Here is a 21456-nt window from a genome sequence, read left to right as displayed (position 1 = left end):
AATATTCTATTGTGTATATATGCATTTTCTTTATTCATTCATTTTTGAAGGGCACTAGGCTGCTTCCATAGCTTGGTTATTGTGAACTGAGTTGCTACAAACATTGATGTGGCTGCATCACTGTAGTATGCTGATTTTAAATCCTTTGGATATATATTGAGGAGTGGAATAACTGGGTCAATGATGGTTCTATTTGAAGTTTTCTGAGAAATTTTCATACTGCTTTTGTTATGATTTGGATGTGAGTGTCCCAAAAGCTCGAATGTAAGACAATGCAAGAAGGTTCGGGAGGAGAAATGATTGGGTTATAGCCTTAACCTAATCAGTGAATTGATCACTGATAGGATTAACTCAGTGTTAGCTGGAGGCAGGTGGGTGTGGCTGGAGGAATTGTTTCATTTGTGGTGAGGTATGGAGTGTATATTTTTTATCTTGAGAGTGGAGACTCTCTCTGCTTCTTAATCACCATGATGGAAACTATTCCCTTTTTCAACTCTCCAGCCATGATATTTAGCCTCACCTGGAGCCTGAGGAATGGAGCCGGCCTTCTATGGACTAAGACCTCTGAAACCATGAACGCTCAAATAAACTTTTCCTCCTCCATTGTTTTTCTGGTCAGATCCTTTGGTCATAGCAGTGAGACAGCTGACTAAAACAGCTTTCCAAAGGGGTTATGACAATTTGCAGCCCCACCAGCAAAGTACAAGTGTACATTTCCCACTACATCCTTGCCAATATTTATTGTTGCTTATATTCTTGATAGTTGCCATTCTGACAGGAGTGAAATGAAATCTCAGTGTAGTTTTGATTTTCATTTCTCTAATTGCTAGAGATGTTGAAGATTTTTAAAATATATTTGATGACCAATTGTATTTCTTTTTCTATAAAATGCTTGTTCAGTTCCTTTGCCCATTTATTAATTGGGTTATTTGAGGGATTTTTTTGGGGGGTTTAACTTTTTTTTTTTAGTTATTTGTATATCCTGGAGATTAATGCTCTATTTGAGGTGTAGATGGCAAATATTTTCTCTCATTTTGCAGGCTCTCTCTTCACATTCTTGATTGTTTCCTTTGCTATGAAGCTTTTTAGTTTGATACCGTCTCAGTTATTGATCCTTGATTTTACTTCTTGCACTTTAGAAGTCTTGTTAAGAAAGTTGGTTCCTAGGCTGACAAGGTAAAGACTTGGGCCTACATTTTCTTCTAGTAAGCACAGTGTCTCTGATTTAATGCCTAGATCCTTGATCCAATTTGAGTTGAGTTCTGGAGAGAGAGAGAGAGAGAGAGAGAGAGAGAGAGAGAGAGAGAGAGAGAGAGAGAGAGAAAGAGAGAGAGAAGTAGATATGATTTCATTTTGCTACATATGAATTTCCAGTTTTTCCAGCATCATTTGTTGAAGAGGCTATCTTTTCTCCACTGTATGTTTATGGTGCCTTTGTCTATTATGAGATAATGGTATTTATGTGGGTTTGTCTGTCTTCTATTCTCTTCCATTGGACTCCATGTCTGTTTTGTGCTAATTTCATATTGTTTTTGTTATTATAATATAATATTGTATTATATAATATATAGTTTAAGGTCTGGTATTTTGATGCCCCCTGGTTTACTTTTCTTACTAAGCATTTTTGGCTATTCTGGGCCTCTTTTTTTTCCAGATGAATTTCATGACAGGTTTTCATATTCTATGAAGAACATCATTGGAATTTTGCAGTGCATTAAATCTGTATGGCACTTTTGGTAGTATGACCATTTTGGTAATACTGCCTATCCAAGAACATGGGAGATCTTTCCATCTTCTAAGTTCTTCTTCAATTTCCTTTTTCAATGCTCTGTATTTTTAATTATAGAGGTGTTTCACCTCTTTGTTGTATTGAATCCCAAGTTGTTTTTTTTAAGGCTATTGTGAATGGGATAATTTTTCTGATTTATCTTTCAGTGGATTCATCATTGCTGTATAGGAACACAATTGTTTTTATGGTTGTTAGTTTTATATATTGCTACTTCGCTAAATTCATTTATGAGTTATAGAAGGTTTCTTATAGAGGTTTTTTTTTGTCTTCTAAATTTAGAATCATGTAATCAGCAAATACAGACACTTTGCTCTTCTTTTCCTATTTGTGTCACTTTAATTTCTCTCGTTTGTCTAAATGCTCTGACTAGGGTTTCAATGACTGTGTTGAATAGAAGTGGTGAAAGAGAGCATCCTGTCTTGTTACAGTTTTTAGAGGGAATGCTTTCAATTTTTCTCCATTTAGAATGATATTGGTCTTGGGTTTAACATATACAGCTTTTTGCTGTTGAGGTGTGTTTCTAATAGCTATACTTCTATTGTTTTGAGTATGAATGGATGCTGAATTTTGTCAAATGCTTTTTCAACCTCTACTGAGGCTGTGATTCTTGTCTTTAAGTCTATTAATGTGATGAATCACATTTATTGATTTCTGTATGTTGCAATAACCTTGCATCACTGGGATAAACCCACTTGATCATGGTGTACTATCTTTTAAATGTTTTGTATGTAATTTGTCAGTATTTTAGTAAGAAGTTTTGCATCTATGTTCATTAGGGATATTGGTCTGAAGCTCTCTTTCCTTGATATATCTTTGTCTGGTTTTGGTATGGGTGATACTAGCTTCATAGAATGAGTTTGGGAAAGTTTGCTCCTTTTCTATTTCTTTTTTTTTATTCAGTTGAAGGAGTTTATTTCTACAAAATAAAAAATAAAAAATAAAATAAAAAGGAGTTTATTATTATTATTATTTTTAGAATCAAAACTTTAATGAGTTTGGCAAGATTACAAGAAAATCAACCAAAAAAATCACTTACATTTTTATATACTACAATAAACACATGGAAATCAAAATTAAAAGTAAAATGCCATCTTCTTTTTTTATTGGTTGTTCACAACATTACAAAGCTCTTGATATATCATATTTCATACATTAGATTCAAGTTAGTTATGAACTCCCAATTTTACCCCAAATACAGATTGCAGAATCACATCGGTTACACATCCACATTTTTACATAATTCCATAATAGTAACTGTTGTATTCTGCTACCTTTCCTATCTTCTACTATCCCCCCTCCCCTTCCCTCCCATCTTCTCTCTCTACCCCATCTACTGTAATTCATTTCTCTCCTTGTTTATTTTCCCATTCCCCTCACAACCTCTTATGTGTAATTTTGTATAACAATGAGGGTCTCCCTCCATTATCATGCAATTTCCCTTTTCTCTCCCTTTCCCTCCTACCTAATGTATCTGTTTAATGTTGATCTTTTCTTCCTGCTCTTCCCCCCTGCTCTGTTCTTAGTTGCTCTCATTATATCAAAGAAGACATTTGGTATTTGTTTTTTAGGGATTGGCTAGCTTCACTAAGCATAATCTTCTCTAGTGCCATCCATTTCCCTGCATATTCCATGATTTGTCATTTTTTAGTGCTGCGTAATACTCCATGGTGTATAAATGCCACATTTTTAATCCATTCATCTATTGAAGGGCATCTGGGTTGGTTCCACAGTCTAGCAATTGTGAATTGTGCTGCTATGAACATCGACGTGGCAGTGTCCCTGTAGTACGCTCTTTTAAGGTCTTCAGGGAATAGTCCGAGAAGGGCAATAGCTGTGTCGAATGGTGGTTCCATTCCCAGCTTTCCCAGGAATCTCCATACTGCTTTCCAAATTGGCTGCACCAGTTTGCAGTTCCATGAAATACTTTGAGGAGTATTGGTGTAAGTTTTTCTTTGAAGGTCTTGTAGAACTTAGCTAAGAATCCATCTGGCTCTGGTCTTCCTTGTTGTTGTTGGTAGGCTTTTAATGGCATCTTCAATTTTATTGCTGAAAATTGATCTGTTTAAATTTTCTATGTCCTGCTGATTCAATTTCAGTAAGTCATATGTCTCTAGAAATTTGTCAATGTCTTCATGACTTTCTATTTTACTGGAGTATAGATTTTCAGAACCGTCTCCAATTATTGTTTGTATTTCAGTAGTGTCTGTGTTGATATTTCCTTTTTCTTCAAGAATTTTAATAATTTGAGCTTTTGTTCTCATTCTCTTCATTACCTTGGTAAGGCTTATCAATTTTATTATTTTTTTCTAAGAACAAACTTTTTATTTTGTTGACATTTTAATTTTTTTGGTGTTTTGTTTGTTTCAATTTCATTGATTTTGACTCTGATTTTAATTGTTTAGTATATTCTACTGCTTTTGGGTTGATTTGTCTTTTTCTAGGGCTTTGAGATGTGATGTTACATTATTTGGCGACTTTTTAATCTTTTAGTAAATGAACTTAATGCTAAGAACTTTCCTCTTAGCATTGCCTTCACAGTGTTCCAGAGATTTTTGATATACTGCATCATTATTCTGATTTACCTTTAAGTATTTTTTTTTTACTTTTTCCTTAAATTCTTGTGCTATCTATTGGTCATTCATTAGCATATTATTTAGTCTCCATGTGTTGGAGAAGCTTCTATTTTTAATTTTATCATTGATTCCTAATTTTATTCCATTATGATCTGATAGGATGCCAGGTATTATCTGAATTCTTCTGCATTTGGTAAGAATTGCTTTGTGGCCTACGATATGGTCTATTTTAGAGAAAGATCCATGTTATGCGAGGAAGAAAGTGTATTCAGTCATTGACAGATGAAATATTCTATATATGTTTGTTAAGTCTAAATTACTAATAGTATATTATAGTTCTATAGTTTTTTAATTTAGTTTTTCTTTGGAGCATTTGTCCAAGATGAGATAGGTTTATTAAAGTCATTTAGTATTATTGTATTGTGGTCTGTTTGATTCTTCACATTGAGAAGAGTTTGTTTGATGTATGAAAATTAGTATTAAAAGATATTAAGGATAGAGTTTATTATGAGGAAATAAGAAGAGATCAGAGGGTAGAAAAGTATTTGCAATTTCAAAGGGTAAACAGGACAGATGAAGTGGTAACTTAGGATATATTTTTAATGAAAAAGAATAAGAAAATTTAGAAGGATATAAAGGAGGAGAAAGAAAATGTAATTTGGCTGTCAGCAATAGAAAAAAGAGAGATAGAGACAAGGGAGACAGAGTAGTAGCAAAACCATACAACACAAAATCAAAATATGCTACTCAAAAACCCTAACCCTCAAAATATAGAGCATGGGAAAATAACACCTTAAGAAAAAAAGTCTAGAAATGAGAAGAAAAACAAATATGTATATGTACAGTAGTCCTTGAATCAATTAGTATACATCCAAATAAAACAAAAACCCAATATAGAAAACCAAAACAAAAAAAGAGAGAGAGAGAAAAAAAAAGGAAAAATCCTAAGACTGAGGAATCATTTCTACTAGGGTGGGAAAAATAGTGAGACTGATTCTGCCAAGTTATGTGTTTGTTGTTTGTACCCAACTGATTTTCTTTTTGTTTCTCAGTATGAGAGTATGGGCTGTGTGCTGTTGTGTCTTTCCTTTTTATTGTGTTGCTCACCAAGTTGAAGTTTTAAGACTTCCCAACTTCTCTTCCTGGGAGATTGGTGTAAGTAGGCTGAGTTGCTGGCCAAGTGGTGAAGCTGCTGCCTGGGCAGGTGTGCCTGGCAGCACATGTCGTATTGGACAAGCTGGACTACAGCCAGGTGACAAAGCAGCTGGCTAGGCCATGTGGTTACACTGGCCTGTTGGCTGGGCCCAGCCAGCCCACTCTGGGTAAGACAGGAGGTAAAATGGCAAGCTTGGCAGGCCAGGAGGAGAAGTGGTTGGCTGGACCAGGTGGGCCTGGTGGTGAAGCAGTGTGCCCAGTAAGCTGGGGTGAGGCCAGGTGGTAAAGCAGGTGGCCATGTCCTTTGGGCCTAGCTGGCTTTGGCTAGGTGTATCTGGGCTGGGTTATGGGTCCTGTGGGCTAGTGGCAAAGCTGTGTGCTTTGCTGGGTAGTCCTGGCAGAGATGTGGCAGGCTGGCAGGCTGGGTTATGGGATGGTGGCAAAATTGTGGGCCTAGAGGGTTGAGCAGTGGGCTGGGTTGGGGACTGTAGACAGGGTGCCCAAGTAGGTGCTAGACTGGTCCCAAACCCAGTGGGTGACAAGGACCCGAGGACCTGTGAGTACCAGACTGCAGAGTGAACCAGGGATCAGGCTGGTATTGGGATCCTGGAAGTGCTGCCTTGGGTGGGCCCTGACAACCTGGTTAGTGCTGGAATGGCTACATGGGCAAGCAGAGAGCCAAGTGCCCTCACACCTACTTTTCCAACCACCCAACTTGCTGTAGCTGGCTCTAAACCACTGCCAGCCACAGGAGTTCCTGGGCTAGGGAGAGCTGGGTTCTCTCCAGACTCTTCAACCTTTCCCCCAGGTGAAATGCTTCCAGTTTTGGACTTTTCATGGGTTTGCTAGGCCTAGTCAATTCCTTGCTAGGCTCAGAAAGGCCCATGCACACCTCGTGGTGAACTCATGGATCTGGATTTCCAGTTCCTGTTGGTTCTGCTGCACTGCAGTCCCAAGGTGGCTCCTGGATTGCAGGGTGATTATTATTATTATTATTGTTATTTTAGATTGGTTTAATGAGTTGAACAGTCTCTGGTATAGCTAGTGGGCAGACTGCCCTTCCAGTTTCAGAATTTTTTCACTCTAATCCTAGGGGAGATGTATTCCTACTGTTTGAGTTCTGGATAGCTGAGATAGGAGAAATGCTGTTCACTGTAATCCACCATCTGCCCTCCCTCCAATTTCATTCACTGACTTTTGAAATGTTCATTAAATACTTTGGTTATAGACCACTTTGGGTTCAATATATTTAAGTCTATTGGGCTTCATGACTCAAAATGTTCATTTCTCTCCCTAGATTTGAAAAGTTTTCAGTCATTTCTTTTAACAGAATTTCGGCTCTTTGTCTTCTTCTGATAGTTCATGAATTGATTCACTTGTTGATGCACAGGAGTCAAATATGCTTATTTCACTCTTTACTACTCTACTTTTTTTTTTTAGTTCCTCTGACAGGATAATTTCCAATGGTTTGCCTTTGATTTCATTGACTCTTCTGTATGACTCAGTCTGTTTTTGAAACTACTGAATTTTTTTCACTTCAGTCACTGTATTCTTCAGCTCCAAGATTTTCTGCCTTGTTCTTTCAAAATATTTCTATATCTTTATTAAACTTCTCATTTTATTCATGTATTGTTTTCCAGCTTTTGTTTAGTTGTCTATCTTCATTCTCTTATAACTAGCTCATTGAGCTTCTTTCAATGAATATTTTCAATTCTCTGTCAAGTAGTTCATGCATCTCCATTATTTTAGTGTAGTATATTGAAGCTTTATATGTTGCCTTTGGTTTTGCTGTTTGACTTTCATTTTCATTCATATGACCTTTCATTGTATTCTGTACAATTGAAAGAATAAACATCTTTTGCAGTCTTTCTTTAGAGACAGATTCTGCCAGGTAAAGATCTGCTTGTCTGACTGCCTTGGGGATCCTGGTCAATGGAGTGGGGGGCTAGAGCAATGTTACATGTATACTGCTGGGTCTGTATTCAGTCCTGCAGTTAGGGAGCCTGCTACTGGAGAAGCAAGTGGATGCGATTCCTGCCAGGTTCCTATGTGGGTGGGATTGTCTCTGAAACCATGGCTGAACAGGATTTGAGAGAGGTCACAGGGTTACTTGGTCTGCATATAGTAAGTACGCTTGTTACCAAGTACTGAATGATTGTGACTCCTGCTGGATACCTGCCTGCTTAAGAAGAACTGCTCATGGAACACAATATATAGGAAATAGAGCAGAGTCATAGGGCTGCTTTAGTGTCTCCAGTAAGACATGAAGTCAGTAGGCTTGTTACTGGAGCAGAGATACAAGTGCCTTCTGCAGAGTACTCAGGTGGGCAGTACTACCCCCAGACTATAGCAGAGTGATGTTAGAGATAAGTCATAGGCAAAGCTCAGGGTATAAAGCCAGAAATAAGGATGGTTTGTTACTGGGAGTACAAATGTGTCTTGTGTGTCTCTAAGAGCATCTCTGGTTGGGTAGGACTATCCCTGGACCACATATTTTGTGGCTAATGCCTAATTATGAACAACTTTACTGTTTAATTAGGTCTGAGGTCTACAGGCCTGCCACTAAAAATACAAATAGTTGTGTCTCCTTCTAGGTTCCTTCTGAGTAGGAATACCTCCAGACTATATAACAAAGCAGAATTGGGGCTGAGTCATAGGACCACTTCAGGATCCACATCCAGTACTTAATTTGGTGGACCTGCCACTGAGTAAATGCATTACTGTGGTGACTTCCAGGTCCCTTGGTAAATGCTGCTGGTGATAGGACTGAGACAAGTCAGAATAGAGGTGAGACCTCAAGCAAAGAGGACTGCACTCAGTGTTTAGCTGAGACTATTATCAGTGGAGTCAGCCAATGGGGTGTAGGCTAACCTTCTTAAGGAGACCCTCTTAGTCTTGAGCATCATCAGGGCTTTGCAACCTGTTATTTGGATCACAAAGCTTCCAGTAAAACACTTTTTGTCCTTGTATGATTGCCAAATTTTCATTACTAGGAAGAGAAGTGAGTTCAGAACCTATTCTGTCATCTTGCCTATGACATTATCTGACTTCTGATGGTTTAAATATAGTGTATCAGAGAGTAGGCCTCTTTAAATTCATATTATTTATGGTTATTTACTCTTGCTTCTGCATGTTTACCTTCCTCAGATTCAGGGGAAAATAGGTGTGTCTCTAATTTTTTTTAAATCTATTTTTTCTCCCTTTTTTTGTGCTTTATATAAATTTATAGTCACTTAACAACAGGAATGTACTCTAAGAAATGCATTGTTAGGCGATTTCATCATTGTAAACATAATAGTATTCAGGCATGTGTCACATGACACTGTGGTCAGTGACAGACTGTAGATATGATGGTGGTCTCAAGATTATAGTAAATCTAAAAAGTTCATGCTGCCTAGGGACCTCAAAGTCTTCATAATTGTGTAGGCCAACATATTACTCATGCGTTTTTGCTAGTATAGGCAAATCTATTGTGTTCCCTGTATGAAAGTATAGCACATACAATTATGTACAGTATGTAACATTGACAATGGTTAGAATTATATTACTGGTTTCTGGAGTTACTATATCATACTTTTAATTGTTAAGGTCTAGTCCTTCTACTCACTTAAAAAATAGTTTGCTCTAAGTAGTATGCAGTGTTATACTAACAGAAGCCTTACCATCTTGTTTACTACATTTCTTGACTGTATCATTTTCTTTTGCTTAATTTGACCTCATGTTGTTTTGTTCATTGTGATCTATAAATGGACAAAATCCCCACCTAATGTTGCCAGTAAAAAGTCACAATAGCAATAGGCTATACCATATTAAGCCTATGTAAACACCTGTGCAAGTATACTGATGTTTGCACAATGAAGACATCATCTAATGGTGCTTATCTAAAAATTACTGCCTATTATTGAGTCAAGCAGAACTATACTTACACAAACATAGATGTTATGGGTGAATTCTGGACTAGTCCTCTGGATTCAATTAAGAGAAAAAGTAAACACTAGATGAATGAGGCTACTGCTGGTGTAAACTGACATACTACTTAACAATAAATATTTTTAAAATAAGTATTAAGAATACACTCTAGAATAACAATAAAAATTATGGTATGGTAAATACATAAGCTAAACACATTTATGAAGTTAGCCAATCCCCCAAACCAAATGCTGATTGTTTTCTCTGATATAAGGAAGCTGATTCATAGTGGGGTAGGGAGGGGGAGCATAGGAGGAATAGACGAACTCTAGATAGGGCAGAGGGGTGGGAGGGGAAGGGAGAGGGCATGGGGTTAGAAATGATGGTGCAATATGATGGACATCATTATCAAAAGTGCATGTGTGCAGACACAAATTGGTGTGAATATACTTTGAATACAACCAGATATGAAAAATTATACTCTATATGTGGTCAAGAATTGTAATGCATTCTGTTATATATAAATAAAAAATTAATATAAAAAAGTATTATATACTGTACATAATTGTATGTGCAATACTTTCAGAGAAGTAGGTCTGTTTGTACCAGCAGCACCACAAATACATGAGTAATGCATTTGACAATGTTGTTATGAAGTCTAAAGTGTCTCCAAAAACAAAACATATTTCTATGTTCCTATGTTTTGTTTGAAAATTTCTTAATTTCCCTTTTATTTTTCTCAAATTTTTATGAAGAAAAGTTCCATACATACAATTTAAAAGATTTTACAATTACCACCTATATATCCACCATCTAAAATCTACAATTAACATTGTATTATTTTATTGTAAATCTATTTAGTTATCCATTCACTATTAACTATCTTATATTTTTAAGCATTTCCTAATAAATTGCAGACTTTATTCCTAAACGCATTATCAGGCATGTTGATAATTAGGTTAAATATTTGTTTATTTTTAAAAATTTTAGATATATTTATTTATTCCAATTTGTTATACATGACAGCAGAATATATTTCAATTCATAGTACACATATAGAGCACAATTTTTCATGTCTCTGGTTGTACACAAAGTAGAGTCATACCAGGTGTTTATTTCTTTTTTTTTTTTTTTTTGAGAGAAGAGAGAGAGAGAGAGAGAGAGAGAGAGAGAGAGAGAGAGAGAGAGAGAGAGAGAGAGAGAGAGAGAATTTTTTTTAATATTTATTTTTTAGTTTTCGGTGGACACAACATCTTTATTTTTATTTTTGTGTGGTGCTAAGGATGGAACCCAGCGCCCGGCACATGCCAGGTGAGTGTGCTACTGTTTGAGCCACATCCCCAGCCCAGGTGTTTATTTCTTAAGGGGGAAAATACAGAATAAAATAGAACATTACACATTCACCATTGAGTTTTGTCAAATGCATTATTACTCGATTGGAATTTTTCTCATTCTTCTTCTTATTATTATTAGTATTTTGGGTACTGGGGATTGACTCCAGGGGTGCTTAACCACTGAGCCACAACCCCAGCCTTTTAAATTTAATTTAATTTAATTTTTTAATTTGAGGCAGGGTCTAAGTTGCTTAGAGCCTTGCAAAGTTGCTGAGGCTGCTTTGAACTTGTGATCCTCCCGCCTCAACCTCCAGAGTTGCTGGGCTTACAGGCGTGTACTATGGCACTTATTTTTGAAGGGTATTTTTTTTTTTTGGATTGTAGTTGTTTTCATATAGCATTATAAAAGACATGATTGCATTGTCTTTTGACTTCAATTTTGTTGTTAAAAAGTCATGTTTAATTCTAATTGCTCCTTCTTTAACCTACTTGGACTGTTTGCAATTTTATTCTTTGCCTTTTTATTTCCAGTTTTACCATCATGTGCCTAAACGTGGGTCTTTTTATTTTATTTGAAATTCATAAGACTCATTGAATTGATACCTTGGTATGTTTTATCAGCTTTGGAAAATTTTCAGCTATTATCTTTTTAAATATGGCACCTTCCCTATTTCCTTTCTGTTGTTTCTGATAATCTAATTACATATATTTTAGATCTTCTCACTGTATCTAATCTTCTATCCCATTATTATTATTATTATTATTATTATTATTTGGTACTAGGAATTAAACCCAGGGGCACTTTACCAGTGGACCATATCCCCAACCCTTTTTTATATTTTATTTACAGACAACATCTCACCAAGTTGCTTAGGGTCTCGCTAAGTTGATGAGCTAGCTTTGAACTTGCAATCCTCCTGCCTCAGCTTCCTGAGTCACTGTGATTATAGGCATGCATCATACCATGCCCAGTTTGTGTGTGCCTTTTGTTTTTCTCCATAATTTATTCTGAATATTTTCTTTTGAACTCTTTCCAAGTTCACTGATTCACTCTTTGGCTTTAATGACAGACTCCTGGTAAGACTTACCTCTTCCCCATCCCACTTCAGGTACACAAAGCTCATAATCAACATCTGCCAATGTGACCAAAATGACTGGTGTTTTTACTACCAATCTGGGTTTAAATATATCATTTAATCATCACATCACATCTGTGGGCAGTGAGTGAGGCAATTTTTACTCCATTCCCTGTACTTTATATATGTGATTTACTTGTTTTTCTATTTTACTTCATAGGACACATGTTTTAAGAAGGCAATAATTTTAGATGGTTCAGTTCACTACTATATCCCCAAATGCTGAAACAAGGATAGGCATTCTATAAGCACTCAATAAACATGTACTGAATAAATAAATAGTATGCCACTTTTGTTTTTAAGTAATCACCAAACTGAAGCTTTCAGAAAAGACAAGTCAAAAACTTTATTTATTAAAATAACAACAAAATTTACATGGAACAGCATTACAATAAAGTAAAAAAGTCTGAAGCAGAAAAGGAAAATAGTTGGTTGCTTATTTGTTATTTTTCTCTCCATATTAGCCAGATGTCTATAAATTTAGGGTATAAAAACAATCTTTCATTTCCCACTTTGAATTCCCAAAAGCTCATGTATGACACAATGCAAAAATGTCCAGAGGTGAAATGACTAGGTTATAAGAGGTATAATTTAATCCGCTTAATCCACTGATATGGATTAATTGGATGATAACTCTAGGCACATAGGGTGTGGCTGAAGGAAGTAGGTCACTAAAGGCATGTCTTTGGTTTATATATTTTATCTCTGATGAGTGGAGCTCTGCTTCCTGATGGTCATGTCCTGGGATGAGTTTTTCTACCAAGCCTTTTTGCCATCTGTTTTGTTTCACCTTTGGTCTGGAACAATGGGGTCAGCTGTCTATGGACTAAAACCTCTGAAATTGTGAGCAAAATAAACTTTTCTCCCTTTAATCATTCTTGTTAGGTCTTTTGGCCACAGTGATGAAAAAGCTGACTAAAACACCAACACAATGACATGTCACTGCTACTACTGAGGTTTATTTACTAGGGTTAGAAATTAATCAAGTAGCTCTAAATTTGGGTGACTCTAATGTTTATTAATAGCTTCAGTGATCACCTATAGCAGCATCATCCCAAAAGTATTTATGGTGCAAGGCACATTCAAGTCCCAAGTTGTATCATTTAGGTTTAAATACCTTGTTTTAACCTTTCCAAATAAGCTTTCTTCTCTTTAGGCTGATGGTAAATGTTGGGAGAAGGTAAATTTCCTTATCAATTTCTTTTTGAGCTAAAGTGTATGCTCATTGTAAGAAAACATAAATTACAGAAATATAAAGCATTAAGTTTCTCTGTGTTTTTCTCCTTCTTTGTCCCTTCCCCCATACCCAAATCCAATATCAATATAGCAGTTTTATATGTAGCTCTTACAGTTCTCATTCATATACAAACATTTTTATAAGTTCCAAGTTTATACCATAAAAACAGGCAGATATAGGAGAAAAATGAAACCATAACTTAAACATTATTCTTCATTTTTGAATCAACAATATAGTATGGCCATAACTTTAGCTCAGATTAGCTAACCTAGTGATATCTCTTGCTATATCACAGTACTAGGAATAATGAATACTGGTAGTAATTTGTACTTAATATCAAAACTAGAATTATTCTCTAATTTATCCATACTTAGTTAATTCCATGTAGAATTGAGTAATTACTCAAAGTCACAGTTTGATGAAGAGAAAAACAAAAGCATGAAGATGGTTTAATGTTACAGTGTTTTCTCAAGTATTTGATGATATATCTGAAATACTGTAATTTTGAAAATAATGCAAAATAAAATGAAAAGGGCAAAAAAAAAAGGACACGAAATAGTGATGTCTTTCAAATTCTAGGTTTGTGGGCTTTTATAATTATACAAAAGCATAATTTCCTATGTAATTATTTCCACAAAAAAAAGTACTAAGTGATTATAGCATAAAATTTGTAACCAAGTGTTGAGAGCCACAGCCAAAGGAGCCCCAGGAAACTTCCAGCTGCCGGCAAACTTCCAGCTGCCGGCTGATGATTGGCTCACAACGGCCCCAGCAACATCTAGCTGATTGGCTCCTCTGCAGTGATGTTCCTTGGGCTGTTTCCCTGCCCTTCAGACTGCCAGCTGATGATTGGCTCACAGCGGCCCCAGCAACATCTAGCTGATTGGCTCCTCCACGGAGCTGTTCATTGGGCTGTTTCCCTGCCCTTTCAGACCACGGAGCTGCTCACTGGGGGACTTCTTTGGCTCCGCCCACGCGACCCAGCCAATCAGCCTCAAGAGCAGGAGGATGGTGGGAGGTGGTGAGGTTGGTGGGGGGGAGAGGCTTGTGGAAGCCGGTGGTGGCAGTTGGGCTCTGAGGGTATTTTTCCCCTGAGGAGCTGTTTTGCTTGGTGTTTGTAGTTCTAAAAATAAAGTTAGTTTCTTTTGACAAGTGGCTCCTGAATTGTGCCCAGCCAGACTGAGGCATTTGTTGGCCCGCACGGGGAGCGACTGAGGGTAAGTAAACTGCTCGCCCCTGAGGGCAGGGCGAGAGGATGGGTAGCCATTCTAAGTTTCCTCTTTTGTTTTGCTTCATTTTTGTTTTAAGTTGCCTGTCCCTGGAGATGAGTGAGAGGGAAGAAAAATTGCTCACATCTGAGGAAAAACTATTTGCGTCTGAGGAACAGATAGGGAGAAAGGACAGATGCACATATCAGGAAGATAGAAAGGCTATAATGAATTTTTGTTGTTCCATTTTTATTGCATTCTGTCTCGGTTTTGTTTGGCGTCATCTTGTTGGGTTGTATTATAGTAGAAATACGGGATCAGCAATTAGTAAAAAACAAACCGAAAGAGTGTTAAGTAAATTGTTAGAGCAAGGAGGCTTCCCAGTAAAATCAAGAGCAGTCAGGGCATACGTTGATATAATACAAAAATGTAGCCCATGGCTTTTTAAGGAGGAGTTGTTAGATATATCACAATGGAACCATCATGGTGAAGATTTAAAAAGAATAGAAAAGAACAACCCAGGGACTCTGCCAGTTGGCACATTGCCATTGTGGACGAAAGTATCTGGTTTGCTTAGTCCAAAGCCTTCAGTTCGGACATAGGTAGAGGAAGGAGAAGACATACTGATTCAAGTAAAAGAGAAGGTCTCTCAAGTTAGTCAGAAAGAGGAAAAGATTCAAGTACAAAAGAAGGTCTTTCAAGCTAGTGAGACAGAGGAAGGAAGTTTAGAGCAGAAAAAGCCATCAGGGGAAAAGTTACAACAGGAGACTGCTAATAACACCTTTCTATCAGAGAGCGAAAGTGTCCAACCAACAGCACCACCTCTACCAGAGGGCATAAGTGTCCAATCAACAGCACCACCTCCATATGCTAGGAAAGCCCCAAACCCCGCAGTTGATAGTTGGGATCCTGAGACAGGATCTCAAGTATGCCCTGTATTTGAGGTAGGAGGGCAGTGAATTCACCAGGGTTTAAATTTCACATCAGTGAAGGAGCTAAAAGAGGCTGTAACAACCTATGGTCCTCAAGCACCCTTCACTGTAAGCTTGGTCGAATCCATTACCAACTTAAACATGACGCCAGCAGATTGGGCTAATGTTTGTAAAGCTGTGTTAACTGGAGGACAATACCTGTTATGGAAGGTTGCCAATGAGGAATTTTGCAAGGAGACGGCTAGTCGAAATGCAGCAGCTGGTTATACTCAGAGAAATCTAGATATGTTGTTAGGAAAGGGACCTTATGAGGATCGGCAGCAACAACTTGCATATGATCCTGGTGTATATTTACAAATTGCTGTAGATGCAGTTAAGGCATGGAAGACTTTACAAGGACATGGAGGTTTAAAAGGTCAATTATCTAAGATAATACAAGGAGCTAATGAACCTTACGCTGAATTTGTAGATAGGCTTATTCAAACAGCTACCAGAGTTTTTGGGAATACAGAACAAGCAATGCCATTAATAAAACAACTGGCTTATGACCAAGCGAATCGTTGGTGCAGAGATATCATTAGACCATGGAAACAGGAAGATTTAAACACATATATTAAATTATGTAGAGACATTAATGAACAAGAGCAAGTCATGGCAGCTGCAGTAAAACAGGCTTTAGATGCCAGAGACATTAATGAACAAGGGCAAATTGTGGCAGCTGCAGTAAAACAGGCTTTATATGCCAGGCCAAGAACATGCTACAATTGTGAACAAACAGGACATTTTAAAAGGAATTGCCCCGTAGGAGGAGGGTTTAACAAAACTAGGTATCAAAGGAGTAGAATACCGGGTATTTGCCCACGATGCCGTAGAGGAGACATTGGGCTAATGAATGCCATTCTCAAACCACCATAGAGGGTACTCCATTATCAAAAAACGAACAAGGACAAGGTGTTTATCCACAATATCGTGGACAAAGGCATCGGGCTCTGTTGCCAAAAAATTGACAGGGGGCCCCAATGCTCCGGGGCCCCAAACCACAAATATACGGAGCACTGGAGGAACCCAGCAACCCCAGCAACCCCATTAGGGTAGTGGCCAGGACATCAGATCCCTCATCAGACAAACCAGAGGGAGCGCAGGGTTGGACATCTGCACCTCCGCCAGATCAGTACTAACTCCAGAGATGGGAGTTCAAATCATTCCCACAGGGGTAAAAGGCCTCTTCCCAAAGGAACAGTAGGCTTATTATTGGGACGCAGCTCTTCTACTGTAAAAGGACTTTTGATAAGTCCTGGGGTAATTGATCCTGATTATGAAGGTGAAATAAAAATTATAGCCAGTTCTCCAAAGGGTATATAAATAATTTCAACAGGAGATAGAATAGCACAGTTACTAATAATACCAAGCCTACATGATAAATTTTCCAGTCATGCTTTAGAAAGAGGTTCCAAGGGATTAGGCTCCACAGGTGTAGATTGGGCTATGCTTTCTTTAAATTTAGATTCTCGGTCCATGCTAAAACTAAATATTCAAGGACATGAATTTAATGGGCTACTGGATACAGGTGCAGACCTTAGCATCATCTCTTGTCAAGAATGGCCAAAACACTGGCCATTACAACAAGCCACTCAAACACTTTGAGGCCTAGGAGTGGCGACTAATCCCGATAGAAGTGCAATGGTATTAGATTGGAAGGATCCTGAAGGATGTGAAGAAACTATACAGCCATATGTATTGGATCATCTTCCTGTAAATTTATGGGGACGAGATGTCTTAGATCAATTAGGTTTGACATTAACAAATAATATCAATCAAAATGCACCCACTATTATGGCTAGACAAGGAAAAAGATTAGAAAAACAAGAACAAGGTATAGCAGCACCAATACAAATAAATCAAGGAACAGACAGACATGGGTTGGATTTTCACAAAGGGCCACTGAGACAATAAAAATTACATGGAAATCAGAAAGACCAGTATGGGTTCCTCAGTGGCCCTTAACTAAAGAAAAGATACAAGTAGCCCATGATCTGGTCAAACAACAATTAGTGGAAGGACATATACAACCTTCTGTATGTCCCCATAATACTCCCATTTTTGTCATCAAAAAGAAATCTGGTAAATGGAGATTATTGCAAGATTTAAGAGCCATTAATAATGAAATGGTCATTATGGGACCTGCTCAATCGGGGATTCCTCAATTGTCTGCTTTGCCAAAAACTTGGTATGTTTTAGTTATAGATATTAAAGATTGTTTTTTTTCAATTCCAATTCATCCTGAGGATAGTCCACGTTTTGCATTTACTATCCCTGCACTAAATCATGAAGGTCCTGATGAGAGATATGAATGGAAAGTACTCCCTCAAGGGATGGCTAACAGTCCAACTATGTGTCAAATATATGTTAACAAAGTAATCCAGCCACTTAGAAATCAAAATCCTGAGCTACAAATATTTCACTATATGGATGATATATTATTAGCACACAAAGCTAAAAACACATTGCTAGAATGTTATGCCACACTCACAAACTTATTAAAAAATTATAATCTAGAGATAGCAATAGATAAAGTACAATTAAATCTTCCAATTAATTATTTAGGAGTTCTATTATCCTCAACCATGGTCCGTCCACCAAAAATTCAAATACGAGTAGATCAACTCAAATCACTTAATGACATTCAAAAGTTATTAGGAGACATAAATTGGATAAGGCCTTATCTAGGTATTCCAACAGGAGAATTGGGACCTTTATTTGATATCCTAAAAGGTCCATCAGATCCAAATTCACCTCGAATGTTAACACCTGAAGCAAGAAAGGCTTTAAAAATCATTGAAACATATATGGAAAATATGCATTTGGATAGAATTGATATAAGTTTGCCTTTATTATTTATTGTACTACCAACAAAAAATATTCCTACAGGAGTATTTTGGCAAGAAGGTCCATTATTATGGATACATTTATCTTATTCTCCTAACACTATTCTTACTAGGTATCCTGAGGCTGTAGAATAATTAATACTCAAAGGAATAAAAAGAGCAAAGGCAGTGTTTGGAATTTCTCCCAATAAAATTATTACTCCATATACTATGAATCAAATTGATGAATTAGCTAATGAGTTAAATACTTGGGCAATAATCATGTGCAAATCTAATGTTTCATTTGATAACCACTTACCATCTAATCCTTTATTGTCTTTTTGGTCATTGCATTCTGTAATTTTTCCAAAAATGACAAGAAAAACACCTATCATGAATGCTCCAAATATATTCACTGATGGGTCAAATAATGGTACAGCAGCAATAGTTACACCTGATCAAACTTTTACATTTTTAGTACCCAAACAATCAGCTCAAAAGGTAGAGCTTAATGCCGTATTACAAACTTTTGTGATGTTTAAAGATTCTGTATTTAATTTATTTTTTGATAGTCAGTATATAGTTAATGCTATAATATCCCTTGAAGATGCTGGTAGAATTTCCCCTTCTTCTACTGTTTTCTCTTTGTTTTCCACTATACAAAGTTTAATCTGGGACAGAAAAGATCCATTCTTTATAGGACATATCAGGGCACATACAGGATTGCCTGGAGCCCTTAGTTTGGGCAATGATTTAGCAGATAAAACTACACATGACATACATATTTTCTCTACACAAGAAGAAGCTATCAGTTTTCATAAAAGGTTCCATGTCAATGCTAATACTTTACAAAAGCGTTTTAAAATAACTAAGGAACAAGCTAGACAAATAATAAAACAATGTCAAAATTGTGTGACCTTTTTACCACAAGTTAATCTTGGAGTCAATCCTAGAGGACTGATACCTAATCATATTTGGCAGATGGACGTCACACACTTGCCAGAATTTGGAAAATTAAAATATTTGCATGTTACAGTTGATACTTCTTCTGGATTTTTGATGGGCTCCCTTCATGCTGGAGAAAAAAACTAAAGATGTTATAGCTCACTGCTTACAAAATTTTGCCACTGTGGGCATTCCAAAACAGTTAAAAACAGATAATGCCCCTGGTTATACGTCTACTTCTTTTAAACAATTTTGCTCATCATTTGGCATTACTCATATAACAGGAATCCCATACATTCCACAGGGACAAGGCATAGTTGAAAGAGCTCATCAAACTATTAAAATGTACTTATTAAAGCAAAAAGACGGAATTGGGAAGGGGGATATATTCCCCAAAGATAAACTTAAAATAACCCTTTTTACTCTAAACTTTTTAAATTTGGATTCATCAGAACTTAGTGCTGCAGAAAGGCATATGTGTCCAAAAAATGTACATAAGTCCAAGGTACTTTGGAAAGATATTCTAACAGGACAATGGAAAGGTTCTGACCCAGTAATTGTCTGGAGTCGGGGGTCTGTTTTTGTGTTTCCACAGGAAGAACAGCAGCCGATTTGGATTCCGGAGAGATTAACTAAAATCCTGACCCAGTGATTGTCTGGAGTCGGAGGTCTGTTTGTGTGTTTCCACAGGGAGAACAGCCGCTGATTTGGATTCCAGAGAGATTAACTAAAGTGATTCCTATAGACCAAAAAGAAGATGATTTGGCTCAAATCCATAACAGCTGATATCCAAAACTCCAATTTGGCTATCCTTACATCTGCGACAGAACCAGGATGCTTTTTTCAATATCTGTTTTATTATTGCCCTTTCCCATATCATGAAGTTCTATTTTGTTTTTTGAGCTCATACAGACCTAGGTTAATGTTTTGCTAATCAGTTCTATTTTTTTTTTTTTGACTATAGAGTAAGGATTATTTCCAAAAAAGAAAAATTAAGTACTAAGCCATAGTAGAACATTAGCAAAGCTAAATTTCTGTGAACCTCACTTAAAAAAAATTAAATAGATGTAGATGGACATCATGCCTTTATTTGTTTAGTTTTTTTTTAAAAATGCAGTGCCAAGGATCGAACCTGGTGCCTCATACATGATAGGCTAGCGCTCTGCCACTGAGCTACAGTCCCAGCCCTGAACCTTGCTTCTTTATAAATACATTGGCTTTGCCAACAATTAATTTGAAATATTATATTCCATAAATCTATCTGAAAATCCAAAACAACTATATAAGGAAAAGTATCTGAATAGTTAACAAATAAAATTCTTGATTTTTCTCTTTTTGAAGGTTATACATTTTAATATGATCTTTTGGTTGATTTATGTAAAGCTTTGTATTTTTCATTTTCTCAAGCCCATCATTGCAGTGATATATAATACATCTTAACATCGAGTTTGCCATAAGCAATAAAATGAGGGTCCCAAAGAAATTCTAATATATTTCCCCATTTTTAACTCAGAGCTTTGCATTATTCAACTATTTTGCTTGGGATCCATGTTTAGTTGATATTTTAATACACACATAAATAATTCAAGATTTTAACTTAAAGGTAAAATTTAAGTAAATTATTTAAAAGTTTAATAGTAGTCATCACATACAAAGTGAAAATCTGAATGATAACTTAGAATATACACAAAACAACCTCTCTAAATGTTGTATTTTATATTCTAGTTTGCTTAGAGCAGTTTTCTATAATAAAAAATAAAGTTATTCATAAAATGATATTCAACATAAAATGGAAAACGTATCTCTAAGAGTCTGTATGAAAGAAAAAACGAAGTATAAATAATTAGTTCAATTGCAAACTTCTTATTGAACTTGTTTTTTCCCAATTTTAGGGATTGAACGTGCATATGCTAGGCAAGCACTCTACCAACTGAGTCACATAACACTTAAAAGCTAATAGCTGAACCAGAGGGTGAGACAATGAAAAAGATCAGTCCTCAAGAAATTTGCAACCTAGTAAAATTACTTAAGTTCTTGATAACATAAAGCTAAATAAAGTTATTTGTCACAAAAAATGGGAAGAAACAAAGTGTTAGGGTAGTTTATTTTGTTGAATAAATGCATGACACAGTATTTGAGTTCAAGGTTGTGTCATGGATAAGATGTAATCAGTTAAAGAGAAGAAGAAAAGAAAGCAGATAAGACAAAATAAGCAAAGGTAAGGGAGAAGAAAAGCAGAAGGGAGAATCTAAATGTTTCAGTATTATTAGAACAAAGGATACATATAGGAGAGGCCTAAGACAAAGAGTGAAAAAAGTTGCTCTAGACATATGCCAAATGGCCTTTGATTCATGGCCAATCATCTTATAACTTT

The 21456-nt window shown here is 36.5% G+C and overlaps 1 protein-coding gene across 15 annotated transcripts in view; it reads right to left on the bottom strand.

Annotated features, from left to right (window-relative positions):
- Dph6 (diphthamine biosynthesis 6) overlaps nt 1–21456 on the bottom strand; it is a 415070-nt gene that overhangs the window by 212568 nt on the left and 181046 nt on the right. For 2 of the 15 annotated variants that reach the window (XM_078049874.1, XM_078049876.1), the window contains one exon: nt 12218–19821. The exons of the other annotated variants lie outside the window; for them this stretch is intronic. Coding sequence is in view for 1 of the 2 variants with exons in the window: in XM_078049876.1 (XP_077906002.1) it covers nt 19810–19821 (12 nt within the window). In the remaining variant the exon portion in view is untranslated. Of the gene's footprint in view, nt 1–12217; nt 19822–21456 lie in introns of those variants that run through there. 15 annotated transcript variants of the gene reach the window in all.

The sequence above is a fragment of the Ictidomys tridecemlineatus genome, chromosome 5 (assembly GCF_052094955.1).
Source record: "Ictidomys tridecemlineatus isolate mIctTri1 chromosome 5, mIctTri1.hap1, whole genome shotgun sequence".
Classification (NCBI taxonomy): Eukaryota; Metazoa; Chordata; class Mammalia; order Rodentia; family Sciuridae; genus Ictidomys; species Ictidomys tridecemlineatus.
Note: the sequence above shows the minus strand (reverse complement) of the source record. Positions and strands in the feature narration are given on the sequence as shown.